The 25,989-nt window shown below is 52.4% G+C and overlaps 2 protein-coding genes across 3 annotated transcripts in view; both read left to right on the forward strand.

Moving 5' to 3' along the window:
* Nucleotides 1-651: 651 nt before the first annotated feature.
* Nucleotides 652-6,309, forward strand: LOC140315590 (zinc transporter ZIP1-like). Its single transcript, XM_072393201.1, has 4 exons — nt 652-945; nt 1,068-1,388; nt 1,985-2,115; nt 5,419-6,309. Exons 2-4 carry the CDS (start codon nt 1,196-1,198, stop codon nt 6,064-6,066), a joined length of 972 nt encoding a protein of 323 aa, XP_072249302.1. The 5' UTR covers nt 652-945; nt 1,068-1,195; the 3' UTR covers nt 6,067-6,309.
* Nucleotides 6,310-8,034: 1,725 nt separating this feature from the next.
* Nucleotides 8,035-25,989, forward strand: part of LOC140315866 (CREB-regulated transcription coactivator 2) — a 38,227-nt gene continuing 20,272 nt past the window's right edge. The window contains exons 1-7 of one of the 2 annotated variants that reach the window (XM_072393456.1): nt 8,035-8,242; nt 15,064-15,165; nt 16,128-16,244; nt 18,847-18,908; nt 23,222-23,290; nt 23,640-23,737; nt 25,560-25,586. In XM_072393456.1, coding sequence (XP_072249557.1) covers nt 8,069-8,242; nt 15,064-15,165; nt 16,128-16,244; nt 18,847-18,908; nt 23,222-23,290; nt 23,640-23,737; nt 25,560-25,586 — 649 coding nt within the window. In that variant the 5' untranslated portion in view covers nt 8,035-8,068. The remainder of the gene's footprint in view (nt 8,243-15,063; nt 15,166-16,127; nt 16,245-18,846; nt 18,909-23,221; nt 23,291-23,639; nt 23,738-25,559; nt 25,587-25,989) is intronic. The other variant, XM_072393457.1, reaches the window with a different exon arrangement.

The raw sequence follows: 25,989 nt of genomic DNA on the forward strand, positions 1-25,989 counted from the left end.
TTACTTAATAAATAGTGTGTTTTTATCATTTTTTATATTTCCATGTGAAATTCTGCACTTTAACACCTTTCAGATGGGAGGTGAAACGCTTTGAGGCCCTGCTCAGTAAAACTATGTGAAACCACCTCATGACTGGCTGCAGATTAACAATAAAACTTAAAGAGGAACCTTAAATATACCTTAAAGAGATAATATGATGGAAACCAAAGTGGAAAACACTTATTCAGCATCTCATATTCACACACAACCATAACATCAACTGTCAGAGCATAATTATGACCAGAAATGCTTGTTCTGGTGTTAAAGACGGATCCATTTTTCACTGAACCAGAGATGAAGTTGTTCTCTTTGGACCTTCAGGGAGAAACTGTCCGGTTATAGAGTTTCTCTGGATGGTATTTCCTCAGGTTCTGGTTATTTCTGAGCAGAATCTGTCCTCTGACTCTCATATAAAGCAGGTTTCTGCCTTCTTTCACCTTATAATATAATATAATAACATATTGTTAAATGTTCTGATGAGATCTAACAGCAGAGATCATATTTCTCCAGTTTTAGCTTAAACTACAGGCTTTTATTGTGTAAACCGGAAGTGAGGTATGTTATTGTGCCAGCTTGACGTCAGCTCCACCGTGAGGCGGGATCAGCTGATGGGAACTGAGTCACCACTTCCCGAACTACATGAAACCCCGCCGAGGAGGAAGCTCAGAGTGGACCCGGCTGGAAGCAGGTCGGTCCGACACCAGAGGTTCCGAGTTCCTGCAGGACGTGTTTGCTGCTGCGATGTTCGGATCCCTGAGCTCAGAAGAATCCTCTCAGCCGCGTTAGGGAGCTCCGGGAGTTCTGGTGAAGAAAGTTCTGAGAACATCAGGCTTCTGGGTTTGATGCTGAGACCCAAACTGACAGAACTGCTCACCTGAGGGTCACGTGACTGCGCAGCAGCCACAGGTAAGATGTTCTGACGTCAGTGACTGCAGGTGGCCCGTTGGATAAGTTCTGGTCAGTTCTAAGTTCTGGTTTCTGGTTCTGGATCTCTTTACATGTATTTAAGCTTCTGCCTGTGTTGCCAGATCTGGTGCAAAAACAAGCAACCGGGTCTGAACCAGCGAGCTGGGTTCTGACTGGGTTCTGACTGGGTTCTGTTCCCTCTGCGCGGGTCCATGGACGAGGTCTGAGGCAGTCCCAGAGAGGCTGAAAGATGCTGTTCGCGGCCTCCTCCGCCCTCCTGCCTCCCGGGGGGGAACCGGCGGCGCTGCGGCCGAACCGGGCCGCTGTTCCGGCCCTGGAGATCAAACTGGGGGCGCTGGGGGTCCTGCTGTGCGTCACGCTGCTGTTTGGATTCGCTCCGCTCTGCATGGTCCGGGGGGCGGGCCGCTGCGGCGTGGACCCAGGTACCTGTGGGGGGGTCAGAGGGTTAAATGTGTCCCGCGTGCGTTTCTCCGGGAGTCACGTGACCGCCGACACTTTCATGGTTCCCGTGAACATGAAGAAGCAGCGCGTGCAGCACTGACGCATCCATGACGAGCCTCGCAGGTCTCGACCTGCTCGCGCACCTCAGAACTCTTTCATCACGCGCTGCTGACGTCAGCTGAGCAAACAAAGCTGATGATTGATTTTCTGTGTTTTTAGGGTCAGCGAACAGGAAGTGATGCAAACATTTACTGAATTCATTCATTCTTCTGGAACCAGAGTTCAGATTCCTTTTATTGAACCGATTCCAGATGTTTGTGCTGAAATCTGAAATAAATGGATTTATGAAGCCACATTTCACACCAAAACTCACTTTAAACTGAAGTGTTTCAGATTTTTATTCACTTTCTTCATCTTTTTGTTAATGTTTGGACTTTTATTGAGACATTTTTACACATTTTCCTCCTTTAGCGTCTTTATTTCTGTACGTTCACAGCTGGTAGAAATGGTGTGAAGGCGTTTGAACACAGAGGTAAAGCAACATGTGGCTGAACGTTTCATGATTCTCTCGTTTCAGACGTGCGCCGCAGGCTGCTGAGTTTGATCAGCTGCTTCGCTGGAGGCGTTTTCTTGGCCACCTGCCTGCTGGACCTGCTGCCGGACTACCTGCAGGGCATCGCCGAGGCCTTCAGCAACGCCGGCATCAAAGTAAGAGCCCAGATCTGAGGCCGAGAGAGTCAGAGAGAGTCTGAGAGAGTCAGAGAGAGTCAGAGAGAGTCAGAGAGAGTCAGAGAGAGGCCGAGAGAGAGTCTGAGAGAGTCAGAGAGAGTCAGAGAGAGTCAGAGAGAGTCAGAGAGAGGCCGAGAGAGAGTCTGAGAGAGTCAGAGAGAGGCTGAGAGAGTCCGAGAGAGTCAGAGAGAGTCAGAGAGAGTCAGAGAGAGGCTGAGAGAGTCAGAGAGAGTCAGAGAGAGGCCGAGAGAGAGTCTGAGAGAGTCAGAGAGAGGCTGAGAGAGTCCGAGAGAGTCAGAGAGAGTCAGAGAGAGTCAGAGAGAGGCTGAGAGAGTCAGAGAGAGTCAGAGAGAGGCTGAGAGAGGCCGAGAGAGTCCGAGAGAGTCCGAGAGAGGCTGAGAGAGGCCGAGAGAGTCAGAGAGAGGCTGAGAGAGGCCGAGAGAGGCCGAGAGAGAGTCTGAGAGAGGCTGAGAGAGGCTGAGAGAGTCAGAGAGAGGCTGAGAGAGGCTGAGAGAGGCCGAGAGAGGCCGAGAGAGGCCGAGAGAGGCCGAGAGAGAGTCTGAGAGAGGCTGAGAGAGGCTGAGAGAGTCAGAGAGAGGCTGAGAGAGAGTCAGAGAGAGGCTGAGAGAGGCTGAGAGAGTCCGAGAGAGTCAGAGAGAGTCAGAGAGAGGCTGAGAGAGAGTCAGAGAGAGGCCGAGAGAGTCTGAGAGAGTCTGAGAGAGTCTGAGAGAGGCTGAGAGAGTCAGAGAGAGGCTGAGAGAGAGTCAGAGAGAGGCCGAGAGAGGCCGAGAGAGTCTGAGAGAGAGTCTGAGAGAGGCCGAGAGAGTCAGAGAGAGTCAGAGAGAGTCAGAGAGAGGCTGAGAGAGGCTGAGAGAGTCAGAGAGAGTCTGAGAGAGGCCGAGAGAGGCTGAGAGAGTCTGAGAGAGAGTCTGAGAGAGGCCGAGAGAGTCAGAGAGAGGCCGAGAGAGTCAGAGAGAGTCAGAGAGAGGCCGAGAGAGTCAGAGAGAGTCTGAGAGAGGCCGAGAGAGGCCGAGAGAGGCCGAGAGAGTCAGAGAGAGTCAGAGAGAGTCTGAGAGAGGCCGAGAGAGAGTCAGAGAGAGGCTGAGAGAGTCAGAGAGAGGCTGAGAGAGTCCGAGAGAGTCAGAGAGAGGCTGAGAGAGGCCGAGAGAGTCTGAGAGAGGCCGAGAGAGTCTGAGAGAGGCCGAGAGAGTCTGAGAGAGGCCGAGAGAGTCTGAGAGAGGCTGAGAGAGAGTCTGAGAGAGGCTGAGAGAGGCTGAGAGAGTCTGAGAGAGTCAGAGAGAGGCTGAGAGAGTCAGAGAGAGGCTGAGAGAGTCTGAGAGAGTCTGAGAGAGTCTGAGAGAGTCAGAGAGAGGCCGAGAGAGGCCGAGAGAGGCAGAGAGAGGCTGAGAGAGTCTGAGAGAGGCCGAGAGAGTCTGAGAGAGTCTGAGAGAGGCTGAGAGAGGCCGAGAGAGAGGCTGAGAGAGGCTGAGAGAGTCCGAGAGAGTCTGAGAGAGGCCGAGAGAGAGTCTGAGAGAGTCAGAGAGAGTCAGAGAGAGTCTGAGAGAGTCAGAGAGAGGCTGAGAGAGTCAGAGAGAGAGGCCGAGAGAGAGTCTGAGAGAGGCCGAGAGAGTCAGAGAGAGTCAGAGAGAGTCTGAGAGAGTCTGAGAGAGTCTGAGAGAGTCCGAGAGAGTCAGAGAGAGTCTGAGAGAGAGTCTGAGAGAGTCTGAGAGAGTCAGAGAGAGTCTGAGAGAGTCAGAGAGAGGCTGAGAGAGTCAGAGAGAGGCTGAGAGAGTCAGAGAGAGGCTGAGAGAGTCTGAGAGAGGCTGAGAGAGGCTGAGAGAGGCCGAGAGAGGCCGAGAGAGGCCGAGAGAGTCCGAGAGAGGCCGAGAGAGTCCGAGAGAGTCCGAGAGAGTCCGAGAGAGTCAGAGAGAGTCTGAGAGAGTCAGAGAGAGGCTGAGAGAGTCTGAGAGAGTCTGAGAGAGTCAGAGAGAGGCTGAGAGAGTCAGAGAGAGTCTGAGAGAGGCCGAGAGAGGCCGAGAGAGTCAGAGAGAGTCAGAGAGAGTCTGAGAGAGTCAGAGAGAGTCAGAGAGAGTCTGAGAGAGTCAGAGAGAGGCTGAGAGAGTCAGAGAGAGGCCGAGAGAGAGTCTGAGAGAGGCCGAGAGAGTCAGAGAGAGTCTGAGAGAGTCTGAGAGAGTCTGAGAGAGTCCGAGAGTCAGAGAGAGTCTGAGAGAGTCAGAGAGAGAGGCCGAGAGAGTCCGAGAGAGAGTCCGAGAGAGTCAGAGAGAGTCAGAGAGAGTCAGAGAGAGTCAGAGAGAGTCAGAGAGAGTCTGAGAGAGTCAGAGAGAGTCAGAGAGAGGCCGAGAGAGTCTGAGAGAGTCAGAGAGAGTCAGAGAGAGTCTGAGAGAGTCAGAGAGAGTCAGAGAGAGTCTGAGAGAGTCAGAGAGAGTCAGAGAGAGGCCGAGAGAGGCCGAGAGAGGCCGAGAGAGGCCGAGAGAGTCAGAGAGAGTCAGAGAGAGTCTGAGAGAGTCAGAGAGAGTCAGAGAGAGGCCGAGAGAGGCCGAGAGAGTCAGAGAGAGTCAGAGAGAGAGTCAGAGAGAGTCTGAGAGAATCAGAGAGAGTCAGAGAGAGGCCGAGAGAGGCCGAGAGAGTCTGAGAGAGGCTGAGAGAGTCAGAGAGAGAGTCAGAGAGAGAGTCTGAGAGAGTCAGAGAGAGTCAGAGAGAGGCTGAGAGAGTCAGAGAGAGGCCGAGAGAGTCAGAGAGAGTCTGAGAGAGGCTGAGAGAGAGTCAGAGAGAGAGTCTGAGAGAGTCTGAGAGAATCAGAGAGAGTCAGAGAGAGGCCGAGAGAGGCCGAGAGAGTCTGAGAGAGGCTGAGAGAGTCAGAGAGAGAGTCAGAGAGAGAGTCTGAGAGAGTCAGAGAGAGTCAGAGAGAGGTTGAGAGAGTCAGAGAGAGGCCGAGAGAGTCAGAGAGAGTCTGAGAGAGTCAGAGAGAGTCAGAGAGAGGCTGAGAGAGTCAGAGAGAGTCAGAGAGAGTCTGAGAGAGGCTGAGAGAGTCAGAGAGAGGCCGAGAGAGAGGCTTTTACAGCTGCTGGTGACTTCAGACGCCCTGATATCTGCTCCCAGGAGCAGGAAGAAGGAGTTTTACTGAGTATAGAAGCTGTAATATAATTCCAGCTGAATCTTTTTGTTTTCTGACCCTCAGGAACTTAATTTAAGATCATTTTTCTAATCTTCATTTTGAGTGATTTCCCTGCACAGCCTGTGATTCTCTCTCTTCTGTCTCAGCTCCAGTTCCCGCTGCCTGAATTCATCGTGGCCATGGGCTTCTTCCTGGTTCTGGTTCTGGAGCAGGTTGTCCTGGCCTTCAGGGACCGGTCGCCCCCCCACCTGGAGGAGCACCAGGCTCTGATGGCGGACTCCAGCGTCCAGGCGGCCGCTCACCGGCAGGACGGCCACTTCCACGTGGACTTCGGCTCCCAGTCGGCGCTGCGCGCCTTCATCCTGGTCTTCTCGCTGTCGCTGCACTCGGTGTTTGAGGGTCTGGCGGTGGGGCTGCTGGAGGAGGGGGAGGAGGTTCTGGAGGTCTGTCTGGCCCTGATGATCCACAAGAGCATCATCTCCTTCAGCCTGAGCTTCAAGCTGATTCAGGGCCGGCTGCGGCGCTCGGTGGTGGCCGGCTGCCTGCTGCTGTTCGCCATCATGTCCCCGATGGGCATCGCGCTGGGCGTCGGCCTCACCGAGACCAAGACGTCGCCTCAGCACCGGATGGCCCGCTGCTCGCTGGAGGGGCTGGCGGCGGGGACCTTCATCTACATCACCTTCATGGAGATCCTGCCGCACGAGCTGGCCTCGGGCCGGAGCCGCATCCTGAAGGTGGCCATGATGCTGCTGGGCTTCAGCGTGGTCACCGGCGTGCTCTTCCTCAAGCTGTGACCATTTCACTGCTCAGGGTTTGAATCATGAAGAAACACGAGCTGAGCGCAGAGAGGCGGAGCTCAGGAAGCAGCCGCCGGCCTCAAGGTCACAGAGGTCACCGGCAGAGGTCACCGGCAGATTAACCGCTTTGATCATCTATCAGCAGCACAATCATGTGCAGGTGGTGAGTTTCTGAGGAGAAGCCAACAGAACCAGCTGCACTTGGACTTTAAATCAACAGAATTTAATCAATAAAATCCTTTTCACTCCTTCTTTGTGCCATTTTTCACTGAAAGGAAAGCGGCCGGCTCTTCGTGCCATTCAGACGAATGTTTTCAGGCTTTATTCGGTTCATTCTTTGTGCCAAAAGGTCCGTTTGTGTGCAGCAGCCACTGGACCATGAGCGTCAGGGGTTCAGATAAACCGTGTTTGAAAAGAATTCATCTTTATTTGTGATGTTGTGTGACTTCCTGTTTCTGCCCCTGAGCTTCTCCTCAGAACACAAACTTTAACTCGATCCGTTTCATCCTGTAAAATGAGCCGTGATGGTTCTGTTCTGGGGGCTCGTTCACATATTCCTGCCTCTGTGGGTTTTAACGTTTTAATTTCATGACCTGAGGATGAAAACTCAACGTTTTTGTTGAGGCTTTTAAACGTCAAACAGCTGAAATAAGAACGGGAAGGTTGGAGGTGATTTTAAGCTCTTAGAAGCTTCCTGTTAATAATTGTGAGATTTTACTTTATTCACATGGAAACTAACTGTGACCCTAACTGGGACCGGGGCCCAAACACAGAGGAAACCTCAACCTCAAAGTGTCAGAAAATGACCAAAAAGGGATAAAAATTAACTCACAAATAACACAAAACAAACTACATGAGTTTTAATAGATCTTAATGTACCAAAACAGACACAAAACCACAGAAATGAGAAACAATAACTACAGCGTTGTTTCATAAAATTCATAAAATTTTAATCTAAACTATCTTCAGTGACAAAAAAGAAACAAACCACCATGAAACTAACGAGAATGAAAATTTAATTACACATAAAAACTTCACAAAAGTGTGCAAAGAGATGCAGAATGAACAGAAATCAGCTGCTCAGGAGCCTTCAGTGCTTCTCAGACCCTCTGAATGAGGGCCTCACTGAACTCTTCCGGTTTTAACTTTTTATCATCCCACGTGCTGTCAGGAGGAAGCTGAACCTCCTCTGGACCCTGAAGGTGCAGCAGGTGGAGACACCTCCGAAAAGCACAGCTGCGCTGAATCACGACCCCAGAAACAACACCGGAAGTTGGTTCCTGTGATTTGACTGGAGTGCGCCGCCAGGGGGCGCTGAGCTGCCATCGCACAACAAACAAAGCTCGTCCGGCTTCTAAAATGACAGGAAGATGACTTACTCCGTGGCAGAAATCCTGAACGGTGAAGTTCGCGTTGATCTTGAAGACCGATCGTGAAATATGATTCTTTATTGTCTAAAGCCTAAATCAGTATATTTAACCTCATTTGTTTTGTCGGAAGAAGCTAAAAACAAGACGACAGACAAACAGGAAAATGGATATATTTGTAAAGCTGGGACATTTTTACAGGGACATTTGTTTGAATAATTAGCGCTTTTTTAGCTGAAAGTTTCTGGAAACTCTGTGGATTTGTTTTGTCGGAACAAGCTAAAAACACGACGACAGACAAACAACAAAATGGAATTAAGTTATATTTGTAAAGCAGGACATTTGTTGAAATAATTAGCGCTTTTTTAGCTGAAAGTTTCTGGAAATTGTGGATTTGTTTTGTCGGAACAAGCTAAAAACACGACGACAGACAAACAAGAAAATGGAATTAAATTATATTGTAAAGCAGGACATTTGTTGAAATAATTAGCGCTTTTTTAGCTGAAAGTTTCTGGAAACTGTGGCCGGGATTATGATCCTCAGAATGAGCAGCGGAGTGAGAGCTCTTCGCTTCCCGCCCCTCTCTGTTGAAAATCATTCCACTACGTCAAGTCGTCCCGTCCGCTCTGAAGATGTCTGCGACGGGTTCAGGCGGCTGTGGACCGGGACCCGGACCCACCTCGGGTGCGGGGTCCGGGGCTTCTAACCCACGAAAGTTCAGCGAGAAGATAGCCCTGCATACCCAGCGGCAGGCCGAGGAGACAGCCGCCTTTCAGGAGGTTATGATGGACATCACCTCGACCAGGGTGAGTCTGAGACGGAGGCAGGAGGAGTAGCGCTACCCGGAGGAAGAGAGGCCTCGGCCGGGCTCAACAGGCTCCCAGATAACGCCGTCTGTGTGTCTGCGTGGCGCTTTGCTTGGGTTTGGTGAACTCGTGTTGAAGAATAAGTTCCCGGGACCAGGCTCCTGGTTCGTGTCTCGTGTGAAGTGTATGAACCGCCGCTTCGGGTTCATTTCCGATCCGTCATTAGCGCAGTTAGCCAGCGTTAGCTCCGAGGCTAACTTGGCTTGTTTACTATGTTACGTGAACGCGGCTGTCACCCTGCCGGAGCCGGGGACGTCCCGCCAAACTCCTGTCAGAAATCTGGCCCTTTAGTGGGGCTCCCTCTAAACCAGCCGTTAGTTTCTAACAGTTACAGCGTTAATTGTCTGGTTGTTGCAGTTCGGATCCGCGGCATCCGTCCTCAGAAGTTTGGAAACTAAGGCTCGGATGAAGCGGAGAGGACCTTTCAGACAGGTGTGGACACACCTGGGGTCAGAGGTTATCTGCAGGTCCTCACCAGGCTGACCTGATACTGAACAGCTGAGTGTTGTTAGTGTGCGCGCGCTCAGCAATCAGCTGTTCAGGCAGGTGAACAGACTGAAGTCCAGCTTTGATTTGGTCATTTATTCAGTGACCTTCGTGTTTTCAGTGACTGCAGAAGCTTCAGATGGAAACTCAGGAGCAGAAACCTTCTGAGGAGCTGCAGCAGGTTCCTTTCAGAGCTCCTTTCCACCCCTGGTGGCTGTAAATGTGCTGATTTCCCTCCTCAGCATCGTTATTGTTGTAGTTTCACACATTTTCCTGCCGTTAGTAATTCATGAGGTCAGAGTCTGTTCATCCAGATGTTTCAGCACAGCTGCTTATAAACAGCAGCTCAGATACAGATGTTGCACAGCTGCTGCTCACTGAGTGATGTCACACAGCTGCTTTCAGTCTGTAAATGTGTGAGAAAAGGCTGCTGAGCCTGAACTGGGCCTGAACTGGGCCTGAACTGGATCTCCTTGTCTCCTCGTCTCCTTCTGTCTCCTTCTGTTTCCTCGTCTCCTTCTGTCTCCTTCTGTATCCTTCTGTTTCCTCCTGTCTCCTCGTCTCCTCGTCTCCTTCTGTTTCCTTCTGTCTCCTCGTCTCCTTCTGTCTCCTCGTCTCCTTCTGTCTCCTCGTCTCCTTCTGTATCCTTCTGTTTCCTCCTGTCTCCTCGTCTCCTTCTGTATCCTTCTGTCTCCTCGTCTCCTTCTGTCTCCTCGTCTCCTTCTGTCTCCTCGTCTCCTTCTGTCTCCTCGTCTCCTTCTGTATCCTTCTGTCTCCTCGTCTCCTTCTGTCTCCTCGTCTCCTTCTGTCTCCTCGTCTCCTCCTGTCTCCTCGTCTCCTTCTGTTTCCTCCTGTCTCCTCGTCTCCTTCTGTCTCCTCGTCTCCTTCTGTCTCCTCGTCTCCTTCTGTCTCCTCGTCTCCTTCTGTATCCTTCTGTCTCCTCGTCTCCTTCTGTATCCTTCTGTCTCCTCGTCTCCTTCTGTTTCCTCGTCTCCTTCTGTCTCCTTCTGTATCCTTCTGTTTCCTCCTGTCTCCTCGTCTCCTTCTGTCTCCTTCTGTCTCCTCGTCTCCTCCTGTCTCCTCGTCTCCTTCTGTTTCCTTCTGTCTCCTCGTCTCCTTCTGTCTCCTCGTCTCCTTCTGTATCCTTCTGTTTCCTCCTGTCTCCTCGTCTCCTTCTGTCTCCTCGTCTCCTTCTGTCTCCTCGTCTCCTTCTGTATCCTTCTGTCTCCTCGTCTCCTTCTGTCTCCTCGTCTCCTTCTGTCTCCTCGTCTCCTTCTGTCTCCTCGTCTCCTTCTGTATCCTTCTGTCTCCTCGTCTCCTTCTGTATCCTTCTGTTTCCTCCTGTCTCCTCGTCTCCTTCTGTCTCCTCGTCTCCTTCTGTCTCCTCGTCTCCTTCTGTATCCTTCTGTCTCCTCGTCTCCTTCTGTCTCCTCGTCTCCTTCTGTCTCCTCGTCTCCTTCTGTCTCCTCGTCTCCTTCTGTATCCTTCTGTCTCCTCGTCTCCTTCTGTATCCTTCTGTCTCCTCGTCTCCTTCTGTCTCCTCGTCTCCTTCTGTCTCCTTCTGTCTCCTTCTGTCTCCTCGTCTCCTTCTGTCTCCTCGTCTCCTTCTGTCTCCTCGTCTCCTTCTGTCTCCTCGTCTCCTTCTGTATCCTTCTGTCTCCTCGTCTCCTTCTGTCTCCTCGTCTCCTCGTCTCCTTCTGTATCCTTCTGTTTCCTCCTGTCTCCTCGTCTCCTTCTGTCTCCTCGTCTCCTTCTGTCTCCTCGTCTCCTTCTGTATCCTTCTGTTTCCTCCTGTCTCCTCGTCTCCTTCTGTCTCCTCGTCTCCTTCTGTCTCCTCGTCTCCTTCTGTATCCTTCTGTTTCCTCCTGTCTCCTCGTCTCCTTCTGTCTCCTCGTCTCCTTCTGTATCCTTCTGTTTCCTCCTGTCTCCTCGTCTCCTTCTGTCTCCTCGTCTCCTTCTGTCTCCTCGTCTCCTTCTGTATCCATCTGTTTCCTCCTGTCTCCTCGTCTCCTTCTGTCTCCTCGTCTCCTGTCTCCTTCTGTATCCTTCTGTTTCCTCCTGTCTCCTCGTCTCCTCGTCTCCTTCTGTCTCCTCGTCTCCTTCTGTCTCCTCGTCTCCTTCTGTCTCCTCGTCTCCTTCTGTCTCCTCGTCTCCTGTCTCCTTCTGTATCCTTCTGTTTCCTCCTGTCTCCTCGTCTCCTTCTGCCTCCTCGTCTCCTTCTGTCTCCTCGTCTCCTTCTGTCTCCTCGTCTCCTTCTGTCTCCTCGTCTCCTGTTAGATGGACCCCGGTCCTGTTAGATGGACCCCGGTCCTGTTAGATGGACCCCGGTCCTGTTAGATGGACCCCGGTCCTGTTAGATGGACCCCGACCCGGTCAGATGGACCCCGACCCGGTCAGATGGAGGCTGACCCGGTCAGATGGAGGCTGACCCGGTCAGATGGAGGCTGACCCGGTCAGATGGAGGCTGACCCGGTCAGATGGAGGCTGACCCGGTCAGATGGAGGCTGACCCGGTCAGATGGAGGCTGGTCCTGTTAGATGGAGGCTGGTCCTGTTAGATGGAGGCTGGTCCTGTTAGATGGACCCCGGTCCGGTTAGATGGACCCTGGTCCTGTTAGATGGACCCCGGTCCTGTTAGATGGACCCCGGTCCGGTTAGATGGACCCCGGTCCGGTTAGATGGACCCCGGTCCTGTTAGATGGAGGCTGGTCCTGTTAGATGGAGGCTGGTCCTGTTAGATGGAGGCTGGTCCTGTTAGATGGAGGCTGGTCCTGTTAGATGGAGGCTGGTCCTGTTAGATGGAGGCTGGTCCTGTTAGATGGAGGCTGGTCCTGTTAGATGGAGGCTGGTCCTGTTAGATGGAGGCTGGTCCTGTTAGATGGACCCCGGTCCGGTTAGATGGACCCCGGTCCTGTTAGATGGACCCCGGTCCTGTTAGATGGACCCCGGTCCTGTTAGATGGACCCCGGTCCTGTTAGATGGACCCCGGTCCGGTTAGATGGACCCCGGTCCGGTTAGATGGACCCCGGTCCTGTTAGATGGAGGCTGGTCCTGTTAGATGGAGGCTGGTCCTGTTAGATGGAGGCTGGTCCTGTTAGATGGAGGCTGGTCCTGTTAGATGGAGGCTGGTCCTGTTAGATGGAGGCTGACCCGGTTAGATGGACCCCGGTCCTGTTAGATGGACCCCGGTCCTGTTAGATGGAGGCTGGTCCGGTTAGATGGAGGCTGACCCGGTTAGATGGACCCCGGTCCGGTTAGATGGACCCCGGTCCTGTTAGATGGACGCTGACCCGGTTAGATGGACCCCGGTCCTGTTAGATGGACCCTGGTCCTGTTAGATGGACCCTGGTCCTGTTAGATGGAGGCTGGTCCTGTTAGATGGACCCCGGTCCGGTTAGATGGAGGCTGACCCGGTTAGATGGAGGCTGACCCGGTTAGATGGACCCCGGTCCTGTTAGATGAACCCCGGTCCTGTTAGATGGACCCCGGTCCGGTTAGATGGACCCTGGTCCTGTTAGATGGACCCCGGTCCTGTTAGATGGACGCTGACCCGGTTAGATGGACCCCGGTCCTGTTAGATGGACCCTGGTCCTGTTAGATGGACCCTGGTCCTGTTAGATGGAGGCTGGTCCTGTTAGATGGACCCCGGTCCGGTTAGATGGAGGCTGACCCGGTTAGATGGAGGCTGACCCGGTTAGATGGACCCTGGTCCTGTTAGATGAACCCCGGTCCGGTTAGATGGACTCTGGTCCTGTTAGATGGACGCTGGCCCGGTTAGATGGAGGCTGGTCCGGTTAGATGGACCCTGGCCCGGTTAGATGGACCCTGGCCCGGTTAGATGGAGGCCGGTCCTGTTAGATGGACCCCGGTCCTGTTAGATGGAGGCTGACCCGGTTAGATGGACCCTGGTCCTGTTAGATGGAGGCTGACCCGGTTAGATGGACCCCGGTCCTGTTAGATGGACCCCGGTCCTGTTAGATGGACCCCGGTCCTGTTAGATGGAGGCTGGTCCTGTTAGATGGACCCCGGTCCGGTTAGATGGACCCCGGTCCTGTTAGATGGACCCCGGTCCTGTTAGATGGAGGCTGACCCGGTTAGATGGACCCTGGTCCTGTTAGATGGAGGCTGACCCGGTTAGATGGACCCTGGTCCTGTTAGATGGACCCTGGTCCGGTTAGATGGACCCTGGTCCGGTTAGATGGACCCTGGTCCGGTTAGATGGACCCTGGTCCGGTTAGATGGACCCTGGTCCTGTTAGATGGACCCTGGTCCGGTTAGATGGACCCTGGTCCGGTTAGATGGACCCTGACCCGGTTAGATGGACCCCGGTCCGGTTAGATGGACACTGACCCGGTTAGATGGACCCCGGTCCTGTTAGATGGACCCCGGTCCTGTTAGATGGACCCCTGTCCGGTTAGATGGACCCCGGTCCTGTTAGATGGACCCCGGTCCTGTTAGATGGACCCTGGTCCGGTCTTATGCCTGTTTGTTGGTTCAGGAGTGGTTGCAGAGGCTGATTTATCTTCCTTGTTACTGTTTCTTTAACTTTTACCCTACAAACGGCTCCCTGACTCCTCTGCTGTCTCCTGCTTTGTGAACCTCAGGTTTCAGTTATTTTTCAGAGCAGTTCATCTCTGGATTTTTATACCTGCCAGAAGTTTTGGCCTAAGGTGTCTAAATTTGGTGTTTGATGCTAAGAAATTAAATATTTCCAATTCCGGGACAACTGAGGACTGGATCTGTGACTTTCAGAGCTCTGAGTCAGCTTTTCCTTTAACAGAAAGATTAAACTTGAGCCTCTGGTCACTCGTCCACCAGCTCACTTTGGGAATGATTCTCCTCTCTGAAACAATGATTAATTTGTCGGTAATAAGCAGGATTCAGAGTAACACAGAAAAGACGAGATGATCACTGAATGTATTTTTAGGTTTGAAGACCTCAACAGTTTTTGTTTGTTATGGTCGGGTCCACAGCAGGTTTAAAGTATCCATCAGGGGCCAGACACGGGAGGCGATGGTTCAGGACGCGGGGGTTCAGGAGGCGATGGTTCAGGAGGCGATGGTTCAGGACGCGATGGTTCAGGACGCGGTGGTTCAGGACGCAGTGGTTCAGGACGCGATGGTTCAGGACGCGGTGGTTCAGGACGCGGTGGTTCAGGACGCGGTGGTTCAGGACGCGGTGGTTCAGGACGCGGTGGTTCAGGACGCGGTGGTTCAGGACGCGGGGGTTCAGGACGCGGGGGTTCAGGACGCGGGGGTTCAGGACGCGGGGGTTCAGGACGCGGTGGTTCAGGACGCGGGGGTTCAGGACGCGGGGGTTCAGGACGCGGGGGTTCAGGACGCGGGGGTTCAGGACGCGGTGGTTCAGGACGCGGTGGTTCAGGACGCGGGGGTTCAGGACGCGGGGGTTCAGGACGCGATGGTTCAGGACGCGGGGGTTCAGGACGCGGGGGTTCAGGACGCGGGGGTTCAGGACGCGGTGGTTCAGGACGCGGGGGTTCAGGACGCGGGGGTTCAGGACGCGGGGGTTCAGGACGCGGGGGTTCAGGACGCGGTGGTTCAGGACGCGGTGGTTCAGGACGCGGTGGTTCAGGACGCGGTGGTTCAGGACGCGGGGGTTCAGGACGCGGTGGTTCAGGACGCGGTGGTTCAGGACGCGATGGTTCAGGACGCGGGGGTTCAGGACGCGGGGGTTCAGGACGCGATGGTTCAGGACGCGGGGGTTCAGGACGCGGTGGTTCAGGACGCGGTGGTTCAGGACGCGGGGGTTCAGGACGCGGGGGTTCAGGACGCGGGGGTTCAGGACGCGGGGGTTCAGGACGCGGTGGTTCAGGACGCGGTGGTTCAGGACGCGGGGGTTCAGGACGCGGGGGTTCAGGACGCGGGGGTTCAGGACGCGGGGGTTCAGGACGCGGGGGTTCAGGACGCGGTGGTTCAGGACGCGGGGGTTCAGGACGCGATGGTTCAGGACGCGGGGGTTCAGGACGCGGGGGTTCAGGACGCGGTGGTTCAGGACGCGGGGGTTCAGGACGCGGTGGTTCAGGACGCGGTGGTTCAGGACGCGGTGGTTCAGGACGCGGGGGTTCAGGACGCGGGGGTTCAGGACGCGGGGGTTCAGGACGCGGTGGTTGAGGACGCGGGGGTTCAGGACGCGGTGGTTCAGGACGCGGTGGTTGAGGACGCGGGGGTTAAATCTGTTCAACAACCCGTGAAACAGGGTTTGCTTTCTGTTGATTTAAAATGGATTCTTAAAGTCTGTCTCTTATTGATCCTGCAGCTCCAGGCCCAGAAGCTGCGCCTCGCCAGAACTCAAGGGCCGTACTACGGCGGCTCGTTACCCAACGTCAACCAGATCGGCAGGAACCCTCAGGACTTCCAGGTGATGTCACTTCCTGTTTACCTGTTTCTGCTGATGTGTCTGGTTCCATTCTGCAGAGGAGGCGATGAATCTGTGAAACTGAGGAGCAGCAGAACACTTTTTCTGTCTCAACTCTTCAGTTTCTTCTAAAATTTAAAGCTAAAATCTCACTTTTATGTGGTTTGCATTTGAAGAAGCGCTGCCATCAGCAGCTGCTTCTGCCAGTGTGTCTGAGCTGGACTGTCCTGCTGCTCCTGAATGCATCACGAACCCGACCAGAACGATAAAAGCGGCACTGATTTGTTGCTGATCCGATCAGGAATGTGTTTTCAGGACTCAGTATTTTCCCTCGGCTCAGCAGAGAGATGGAAGTCTCAGAATGAAGCTCAGAACGCGGTTCGCCGTGTTTCCTCCTGTGATTAATTTTCCAGCAGCGGGACAGTTGATCACAGCCTCCTGCTGCTTCTCTACTGACATATGGGGCAGAAAGGTTTTCTATCTGGGGTGAAACCTTTCCAGGTCATCGACCCAATCAGCCGGACTTCCTGTTTTGGGAGGTTTTCACGTTGTATTAATCAGGTCTTCATCATTTTTCCTGAGTCCAAACCTCTGGAAGATGACCTGAGTTCAGCCTCCTCTCCAGCTGATTCTCGGGTTCACACTGTTCTGCTCGGTTTCCTTCCTCAGCAGCTTGTTACTAACCAGCTGTAGCGCCACCTGGTGGTCTGGGGTGTTCATACAGCTGCTCTGCAGGTGGATCAGCTTCAAACGTGTGCTGCTCCTCTAATTTCCCATGGTTTCACTCCAGGTTCTGATGCTTTTTGCCGCTCGTTGCAGATCAGAGGTGGAGAACAGACTGAATCAGAGTTACAGCTCGCAGATTAGATGTTGTTAAAGTTTCTGTTTGCAGGTTTTGCTTCTCTAACACCACTCAGATTCATCAGGGAAGCTGTAATCATGGTCCTCTTCTCTCTGTCTCCCAGGGCTCCTTCCCCTCCACTCTGGAGTCCCACCGGTCCACTCGACATCACGGCCTGGTGGAGCGAGTCCAGAGGGACCGCCGCTTCATCTCGCCTGTCCGACCGTACCGGAACCGCCAAGTATCCTTCTGTCAGAGCTGAACCCACACAAGTGTTTCTGTGTCACTGGTTCCTGAAGTCACTGGTTCCAGATGTCACTGGTTCCTGATGTCAGTGGTTCCTGATGACACTGGTTCCTGATGACACTGGTTCCTGATGTCACTGGTTCCTGATGTCACTGGTTCCTGATGACACTGGTTCCTGATGACACTGGTTCCTGGTGTCACTGGTTCCTGATGTCACTGGTTCCTGATGTCACTGGTTCCCGATGTCACTGGTTCCTGATGTCACTGGTTGCTGGTGTCACTGGTTTCTGGTGTCACTGGTTTCTGGTGTCACTGGTTCCTGATGTCACTGGTTCCTGATGTCACTGGTTCCTGATGACACTGGTTCCTGATGACACTGGTTCCTGGTGTCACTGGTTCCTGATGTCACTGGTTCCCGATGTCACTGGTTCCTGATGTCACTGGTTCCTGATGTCACTGGTTCCTGATGACACTGGTTCCTGATGACACTGGTTCCCGGTGTCACTGGTTCCCGATGTCACTGGTTCCCGATGTCACTGGTTCCCGATGTCACTGGTTCCCGATGTCACTGGTTCCCGATGTCACTGGTTCCCGATGTCACTGGTTCCCGATGTCACTGGTTCCTGATGTCACTGGTTCCTGGTGTCACTGGTTCCTGGTGTCACTGGTTTCCGGTGTCACTGGTTCCTGGTGTCACTGGTTCCTGATGTCACTGGTTCCCGATGTCACTGGTTCCTGATGTCACTGGTTCCTGGTGTCACTGGTTCCTGGTGTCACTGGTTTCCGGTGTCACTGGTTCCTGGTGTCACTGGTTCCTGATGTCACTGGTTCCCGATGTCACTGGTTCCCGATGTCACTGGTTCCTGATGTCACTGGTTCCTGGTGTCACTGGTTCCCGATGTCACTGGTTCCCGATGTCACTGGTTCCCGATGTCACTGGTTTCCGGTGTCACTGGTTTCCGATGACACTGGTTCCCGATGTCACTGGTTCCCGATGTCACTGGTTTCCGGTGTCACTGGTTTCCGATGACACTGGTTCCTGATGTCACTGGTTGCTGGTGTCACTGGTTTCTGGTGTCACTGGTTCCTGATGTCACTGGTTCCTGATGTCACTGGTTGCTGGTGTCACTGGTTTCTGGTGTCACTGGTTCCTGATGTCACTGGTTCCCGATGTCACTGGTTCCCGATGTCACTGGTTCCCGATGTCACTGGTTCCCGATGTCACTGGTTCCCGATGTCACTGGTTCCTGATGTCACTGGTTCCTGATGTCACTGGTTCCTGGTGTCACTGGTTCCTGGTGTCACTGGTTTCCGGTGTCACTGGTTCCTGGTGTCACTGGTTCCTGATGTCACTGGTTCCCGATGTCACTGGTTCCCGATGTCACTGGTTCCTGATGTCACTGGTTCCCGATGTCACTGGTTCCCGATGTCACTGGTTTCCGGTGTCACTGGTTTCCGATGACACTGGTTCCTGATGTCACTGGTTGCTGGTGTCACTGGTTTCTGGTGTCACTGGTTCCTGATGTCACTGGTTCCTGATGTCACTGGTTGCTGGTGTCACTGGTTTCTGGTGTCACTGGTTCCTGATGTCACTGGTTCCCGATGTCACTGGTTCCCGATGTCACTGGTTCCCGATGTCACTGGTTCCCGATGTCACTGGTTCCCGATGTCACTGGTTCCTGATGTCACTGGTTCCTGATGTCACTGGTTCCTGGTGTCACTGGTTCCTGGTGTCACTGGTTTCCGGTGTCACTGGTTCCTGGTGTCACTGGTTCCTGATGTCACTGGTTCCCGATGTCACTGGTTCCCGATGTCACTGGTTCCTGATGTCACTGGTTCCTGGTGTCACTGGTTCCTGGTGTCACTGGTTCCCGATGACACTGGTTTCCGGTGTCACTGGTTTCCGATGACACTGGTTCCCGATGTCACTGGTTCCTGATGTCACTGGTTGCTGGTGTCACTGGTTTCTGGTGTCACTGGTTCCTGATGTCACTGGTTGCTGGTGTCACTGGTTGCTGGTGTCACTGGTTTCTGGTGTCACTGGTTCCTGATGTCACTGGTTCCCGGTGTCACTGGTTCCTGATGTCACTGGTTCCTGATAAAACCTGTTATTTACTCTGAAATGCTGAGATCTATTTTCAGCTGCCTTTTAATCAACATCTGGATGCATTCAGCTCTGAACATGCGGAGCTTTTGTGCACGTGTTGCTGTATTTAATTAATGTCCATCAGCGAGAGTAAAGCACTGAGGGATGATCCTCTTTAAGGCTTCAGGGAACTGAAAGGTGACCTTGGAGAGAAGGTAGATGGAAGGAAAGGTGAGATCTGAGGTCCTGAGCTCCAGCCTTCACCCGTACAATCGTTCTTTCACATAACCGTCGACTTTTAGGTCATTTTCATTCATGAGTTATGTTTGTAATAAGAGTTTAAAGCGGCTGAATCGGGCCGTGTTAGTTTAAAGCTGCAGCTGAACATTTCCATGAAGCCTTCCAACAGATGGCGCTGCTGAGCCTCACTGAAGAAAATCATGAACCGATCTGTGTGAACTTCACCTGAAAGTATAGAAGCAGTTGTTTCCTTAACCCGCTCTCTCCTCAGGTGGACAACTCTCTGTACAACTCGGCCTACCTGTCCCCGCCACCTGATGCCAGCTGGAGAAGGTGCTCTTTAAACCCCGCCCCCAACCTGCCTGTCTCCAAGGAGACGTGTCCCTCTGCTCTTTTCCAAAGCATCTTCTGTGCTCCCACTGCTGCCAAGAGAAGCCTTTGTGTTGCCTCAGGTGGTTTGAACCAGCTTCATTAACCCAAAACATGTTGAACAAAAACAGCCTCAGTCTGTCCCACGTGTCCTCGCCCCCCAGGACGGACGGCAGCAGTCCCTCGCTGTTCAGAAACCTTTAAAACGGGTCATTTCAGCGCTTCACAGTGGTTTTCAGCTGTTAGAGAAGACCAAACTTTATTAAAACACCAAATCACAACAAAGGTCACGTCAGGGAACTTCAGATGTAATCAAATCCAAATGAGTCCAATTCATTCATCCATCTTCTATACCCACTTAATCCGTCGGTCGGGTCGCAGGGGGTGGAGCTTATCCCAGCTGTCATTGGGCGGGAGGCAGGGGGGTGGAGCTTATCCCAGCTGTCATTGGGCGGGAGGTGGGGGGGTGGAGCCTATCCCTAACTATAAGCTTTATCAGAAAGTACTTTAATCAGGAAGGTCCTGATAACTGAAGGTAAACCCAGGTTTCCACCCGCTGATGAAAGAAATCTGAAACGATATTTTGAAGTGAATAAACTCGGCTGTGTGGCGTCACCAGAGGGGGCGCTGTAGGCTGCGCTGTTAGTGGCTGTAGTTCAGTAGAAGAAGTAGTTCTGGCAGGAAAAAAGAACGGCTGTGGTGGACATCCACAAGAGTTAAATGGAAAGAAGTCTGGGAATTACTTTAATATGTGGGAACATCTGGGATACGATATAATATCCCAGATGTTCCCACATATTATATCGTATCTGGGATATAATATCAGGGAACATCTGGGATATTATATCGGGAACATCTGGGATATTATATATGGGAACATCTGGGATATTTCTGGGAAGATCTGGGATATTATATATGGGAACATCTGGGATATTTCTGGGAAGATCTGGGATATTATATCTGGGATATTATATCTGGGAACATCTGGGAGATTATATCAGGGAACATCTGGGATATTATATCTGGGAACATCTGGGAGATTATATCAGGGAACATCTGGGATATTATATCTGGGAACATCTGGATATTATATCAGGGAACATCTGGATATTATATCTGGGAACATTCATTGTTTTGCGGCTCAGACAGAAACAGCTGGGGATTCATAACCATAAACAGGATGATAATTGGATCAACTTTTATTGGCATTCGTGGAAGTTTTCTTCATTTTTCCAGTGAAACGTTTCCCTTCCACATCGGTCTGTTTGTAGAAGATAACGTGAGATAATTCCATGTGATTTCTGGGCAGCAAAGAGAAAAGAATCCTTACATTGAGTCTGAATTCAAACCAATTTTCCTGTATTTCTGTCCAATGAATGGCCTTTTTTCCCCTTTTGTGAATCGTGTTTTCATTGAAGAGGCCGAAGGCCAAAGCCACGTCCTTCATGGGGGACACATTTATATTTTAGGTAGAAGACACAGACGGCAGCAGTCTGGAAACCATCCACTCCTCTTCTGAGGCTGAAGAAACAGTTTGCTCAGCTGTTATTTCAGAGTGTCGCGCTGTCCTTGAAGGCAGAGTCAGAGGGTAAAGCCAGGCGGAGTCAGAGGGTAAAGCCAGGCAGAGTCAGAGGGTAAAGCCAGGCGGCATCAGAGGGTAAAGCCAGGCGGCCTCAGAGGGTAAAGCCAGGCAGAGTCAGAGGGTAAAGCCAGGCAGCATCAGAGGGTAAAGCCAGGCAGAGTCAGAGGGTAAAGCCAGGCAGAGTCAGAGGGTAAAGCCAGGCAGAGTCAGAGGGTAAAGCCAGGCAGCGTCAGAGGGTAAAGCCAGGCAGCATCAGAGGGTAAAGCCAGGCAGCCTCAGAGGGTAAAGCCAGGCAGCATCAGAGGGTAAAGCCAGGCAGCATCAGAGGGTAAAGCCAGGCAGAGTCAGAGGGTAAAGCCAGGCAGAGTCAGAGGGTAAAGCCAGGCAGCATCAGAGGGTAAAGCCAGGCGGCGTCAGAGGGTAAAGCCAGGCAGCCTCAGAGGGTAAAGCCAGGCAGCATCAGAGGGTAAAGCCAGGCAGAGTCAGAGGGTAAAGCCAGGCAGCATCAGAGGGTAAAGCCAGGCGGCGTCAGAGGGTAAAGCCAGGCAGCCTCAGAGGGTAAAGCCAGGCAGCATCAGAGGGTAAAGCCAGGCAGCGTCAGAGGGTAAAGCCAGGCAGAGTCAGAGGGTAAAGCCAGGCAGCCTCAGAGGGTAAAGCCAGGCAGAGTCAGAGGGTAAAGCCAGGCAGCATCAGAGGGTAAAGCCAGGCGGCGTCAGAGGGTAAAGCCAGGCAGCCTCAGAGGGTAAAGCCAGGCAGCATCAGAGGGTAAAGCCAGGCAGCGTCAGAGGGTAAAGCCAGGCAGAGTCAGAGGGTAAAGCCAGGCAGAGTCAGAGGGTAAAGCCAGGCAGCATCAGAGGGTAAAGCCAGGCGGCGTCAGAGGGTAAAGCCAGGCAGCCTCAGAGGGTAAAGCCAGGCAGCATCAGAGGGTAAAGCCAGGCAGCGTCAGAGGGTAAAGCCAGGCAGAGTCAGAGGGTAAAGCCAGGCAGAGTCAGAGGGTAAAGCCAGGCAGCCTCAGAGGGTAAAGCCAGGCGGCCTCAGAGGGTAAAGCCAGGCAGAGTCAGAGGGTAAAGCCAGGCGGCATCAGAGGGTAAAGCCAGGCAGCATCAGAGGGTAAAGCCAGGCAGCATCAGAGGGTAAAGCCAGGCGGCGTCAGAGGGTAAAGCCAGGCAGAGTCAGAGGGTAAAGCCGGGCAGCATCAGAGGGTAAAGCCAGGCAGAGTCAGAGGGTAAAGCCAGGCGGCGTCAGAGGGTAAAGCCAGGCAGCCTCAGAGGGTAAAGCCAGGCAGAGTCAGAGGGTAAAGCCAGGCAGCCTCAGAGGGTAAAGCCAGGCAGCCTCAGAGGGTAAAGCCAGGCAGCATCAGAGGGTAAAGCCAGGCGGAGTCAGAGGGTAAAGCCAGGCAGCATCAGAGGGTAAAGCCAGGCGGCATCAGAGGGTAAAGCCAGGCAGAGTCAGAGGGTAAAGCCGGGCGGCATCAGAGGGTAAAGCCAGGCAGCCTCAGAGGGTAAAGCCAGGCAGCCTCAGAGGGTAAAGCCAGGCAGCATCAGAGGGTAAAGCCAGGCAGAGTCAGAGGGTAAAGCCGGGCGGCATCAGAGGGTAAAGCCAGGCGGCCTCAGAGGGTAAAGCCAGGCGGAGTCAGAGGGTAAAGCCAGGCAGCCTCAGAGGGTAAAGCCAGGCAGCATCAGAGGGTAAAGCCAGGCGGCTCCTGAAGTGTCCTGAAACGACGCAGTGAATCCACACTAAGCTGCTGACCCGATCAGGCTGGGATGGTGTGACTCTGAGGCTCCACAAAGGTTCTCACGGTCCGTCTGCTCGGCCTCATTAACGCCTGCTGAACCACTAACAGGAACCTGAGCTGCTTTTGAAGAGCTTTCCCTCCTTTTGCTGGCTTTTTCTTGTGTTTTCTGCTGCGTTTCGGCCACTTTCTTCCTCTGTCCTTTCTAACAGAACTGCAGCTTCCCACCCTGGTTCTGCTGTCCCGGTTCTGCTGAGCGACTGGACCCAGCTGTCCGGCGCCTTTCAGCTGCCCTCACTCACAGTTTAGAGTGTTCTTCTTCTAGTTCTTGAATTTGCAGCAGGATGGAGTCGCTCTTCTTCTGTGGTGCTCATGACGCTTTAATGAGACTAAATGAATAAAGATGATTAGAAAGAAACCGGCAGATCCGGTCTGCAGACCCGGAGGAGGTTATAAAACGGATAAAAGCACGCCGGGCCCATTAAAACACGAAGGAACAGGACAGATTCAGGCTTTCTTTCTCACTTTAGCAGAGCAGCATCTCTAAAAGCTGAACCTAGTTTGAGATAAACTGGATTAGAAATCTCTCCTGATTCCTCCTCGGTTCTTTTAAACCCTGAAAGGTTAGCAGCAGCTCGTTGGTTCTTTCTCCCGTCAGGATGATCGTCACCAGCTGGCTTCTTATCCCGGAGCTCTCTGCAGTTGAGTGATGTGTGGAAAGCTTAATCAATAAAGCGCTTCACTGAATGAAATCTGAGCCGCAGATCAGCTGATCAGCAGGTATTGACCCCAGCTGACCCCATCGGGTCGCCAGCCTCCTCCCGCTGCCTCCATCTTCCTCTTCCTTGGCTTGCATTTGCTTTCGGCGCCCACGCTCTTCTTCTTCTGTCCTCCTCGTTGTAGCCTTCTGTTCGATGTCTCTTTCTTGCTGGAGGAAAATAACTTTTTGTTCTTGTCGAAAAGGAACTGGTCTGGAAACTTCCCTGGGGATAAAAGCCAGTTGTTTCGTCTCCCCACCACTGCACTCAACAGGTGAATCCTCCTCCTCTTCTTCTCTTTCCCCACCTCTTCTTCTTCTCTTCCCCGCCCTGAAGGTGAATTAAAGTGTGGGTGAAGCCTTCCTCCTTTCCTGTGTTTGGTCTCTCTCTCTGTGCTGCCTGAGCTGTTCAGTAAGAGCGTCTTTAAGCAGATTCGGTCCGTCGGGTCGTGGCAGAAGGAGGTCGTTTTCTGCAGAGTGGAGCAGCCTCTCAGCTGCTTTCAGCTGGTTTTCACAGAGCTGTGCAACGTCTTCATGAGTCTGTGGGAAACCAGCTGCCTCCACATGTTGCTGAGTTCATAGCAGAACAAACACTTCCTCACTCTGTGTGTCTCTCACCCTCAGGACCAACTCTGACTCTGCCCTCCACACCAGCGTGATGAACCCCCCCACAGGAGACGCCTTCGCCATGGGAGCCGGCCTCAACCCCCAGAGACGCAGCGGTGAGACACAAACAACATTTACAGTCCCGACCCGCTCCTTTCTGCTCCTAACTCAAGGGATGAACCAGTGTTGTGTCGACACAGAACAGACAACTTAGCAAAGAAGCCATTTTAAACTGGATCTTTAGGCACTTTGTCACAAAGACACATCATTTGTTCCCATTTCTTTAGCTGCATCTATGAAAAACAGCAAAGAAAACACAGTTTGACAGACAGAAAATAGGATTTCTGCAGCAACAAGGTGATTCCCAAAGAGCTATTAGCTGAAAACTTGGCATATCTCAGCATGGGGTGCAGTGTGTCCTTAAAACATTTGAGGAAACTGGACAAGTGGAGGACAAAAGAAGAAGTGTCAGGCCTAAAAAACTATCTCCAGCAGATGAACAGGATCTGAAAGTGATGTCCTTAAGAAAGAGGAAAAAATCCAGCTGTGACCTGACAGGACCTGAGAGATGCATCTGGACCTTCAGCTGATCCATCTACTGTTGGCCCAAGCCTCATCAGAAATGGGCTCCATGGAAGGGTGGCTGTCAAGAAGCCGTTCTTAAGGAAGGGAAACAGGGAGAAAAGGCTGAGCTGTGCCAAATGACACAAGAAGTGGACTGAAAATCAGTGGCAACAGGTCTTATGGAGGGATGAATCCTCCCCAGAGCCCGGACCTCAACATTATTGAAGCAGTGTGGGATCATCTGACAGAGAACGGAACAAAAGGCAGCCCACATCCAAAGAAGAGCTTTGGGATGTCCTTCAAGAAGCCTGGAGAACTATTCCTGAAGACTCCTTAAAGAAATGACAGAAAGCTGGTCTCAGAGGGTTCAGGCTGTGTTGGAGAATAAAGGAGCTCAGACCAGATATTCACTTTAAAGCTGCTGAGAACTGATAAAAAACTCTGTTTCTGCCTCAGATTCTGGGTTTATGTTCAGGTTTGATCCTGTTTCAGTGGCTTTGGGCTGAACTGTGGATCATCACAAGCTTCAGTTTGATATGAAACATTATGCAGCAGTTAGATAACCGGCATAAAGGACATAATGAAGCGCAGAGAGTAACCAAACGGACACACGGGCTCTGTTTAAAGGCTTCAGCGTCACAAGGAAGCTGCAAAATCAGCTCCGGCTCGTATCTGAGCCACAGACAGTTGGATATAATCTAATTTCCTGACTTTGGTGATTTATGTGAAGCTATTCATTAATAATCTGAGGAAGCAGCAGTGACAGATCAGGAGAAGTTTTAGGGTCTCAATAGATGCTCCGAGCTGTTCCTGCTGCAGAATAAAGGATCCAGTCACCGACAGACGAGTTCTTAAGGCTCCCCGCTCGGTGCTGTTCGCCTCCACATGAGCAGGGGTCAGTGAACGCATCAGACTCTGAGTGCAGGACTTTCTGCACAAAGAGCTTTCAGTCAGGAATATGCAGCCTGAAAAGGGACCGACCCGATCTGGCAGAACAGAAGGGAAGGAAGTAGGGATCAGCTGTGATCCAGCCTGGTTCTGGACCGCCAGCAGAACCGGGAGGTTCTGGACGTAAAGTAAAATCTGTCTCTTCTTTGTGTGTTTCTGCAGGTCAAAGCGACGGAGAGGGCCGAAGAAGTGAGTTAAACACAGATTATTCCTCCTCTGGGGTTGGGTTTTAAGTTGGAAATGAACCCACTTCCATGGTAAAGATCAGCTGAGATCAGCTGTGATCAGCTGAGATCTCTGTGATCAGCTGTGATCAGCTGAGATCTCTGTGATCAGCTGTGATCCAGCCTGGTTCTGGACCGCCAGCAGAACCGGGAGGTTCTGGACGTAAAGTAAAATCTGTCTCTTCTTTGTGTGTTTCTGCAGGTCAAAGCGACGGAGAGGGCCGAAGAAGTGAGTTAAACACAGATTATTCCTCCTCTGGGGTTGGGTTTTAAGTTGGAAATGAACCCACTTCCATGGTAAAGATCAGCTGAGATCAGCTGTGATCAGCTGAGATCTCTGTGATCAGCTGTGATCAGCTGAGATCTCTGTGATCAGCTGTGATCAGCTGAGATCTCTGTGATCAGCTGTGATCAGCTGAGATCTCTGTGATCAGCTGTGATCAGCTGTGATCAGCTGTGATCAGCTGAGATCTCTGTGATCAGCTGTGATCTCTGTGATCAGCTGAGATCAGCTGTGATCAGCTGAGATCAGATCTCTGTGATCTCACAGCTGATCACAGTGAGGGTCAGTCTGTGTGAACCCTGGGCTACGCCATCGGGTCAGAACTTTTGGTGATTGTTTCTTCTAAAAG

Source organism: Leuresthes tenuis, unplaced genomic scaffold, assembly GCF_036924035.1.
Source record: "Leuresthes tenuis unplaced genomic scaffold, fLeuTen1.0.hap1 SCAF_10, whole genome shotgun sequence".
Lineage (NCBI taxonomy): Eukaryota > Metazoa > Chordata > Actinopteri > Atheriniformes > Atherinopsidae > Leuresthes > Leuresthes tenuis.

Bases quoted from the DNA above. Each gene is read 5' to 3' on its own strand.
- LOC140315590 (XM_072393201.1), top strand. From the start codon at position 1,196: ATGCTGTTCGCGGCCTCCTCCGCCCTCCTGCCTCCCGGGGGGGAACCG. The intron at 1,389-1,984 runs GTACCTGTGGGG...CTCTCGTTTCAG, and splicing joins CCGCTGCGGCGTGGACCCAG to ACGTGCGCCGCAGGCTGCTG. The intron at 2,116-5,418 runs GTAAGAGCCCAG...CTTCTGTCTCAG, and splicing joins TCAGCAACGCCGGCATCAAA to CTCCAGTTCCCGCTGCCTGA.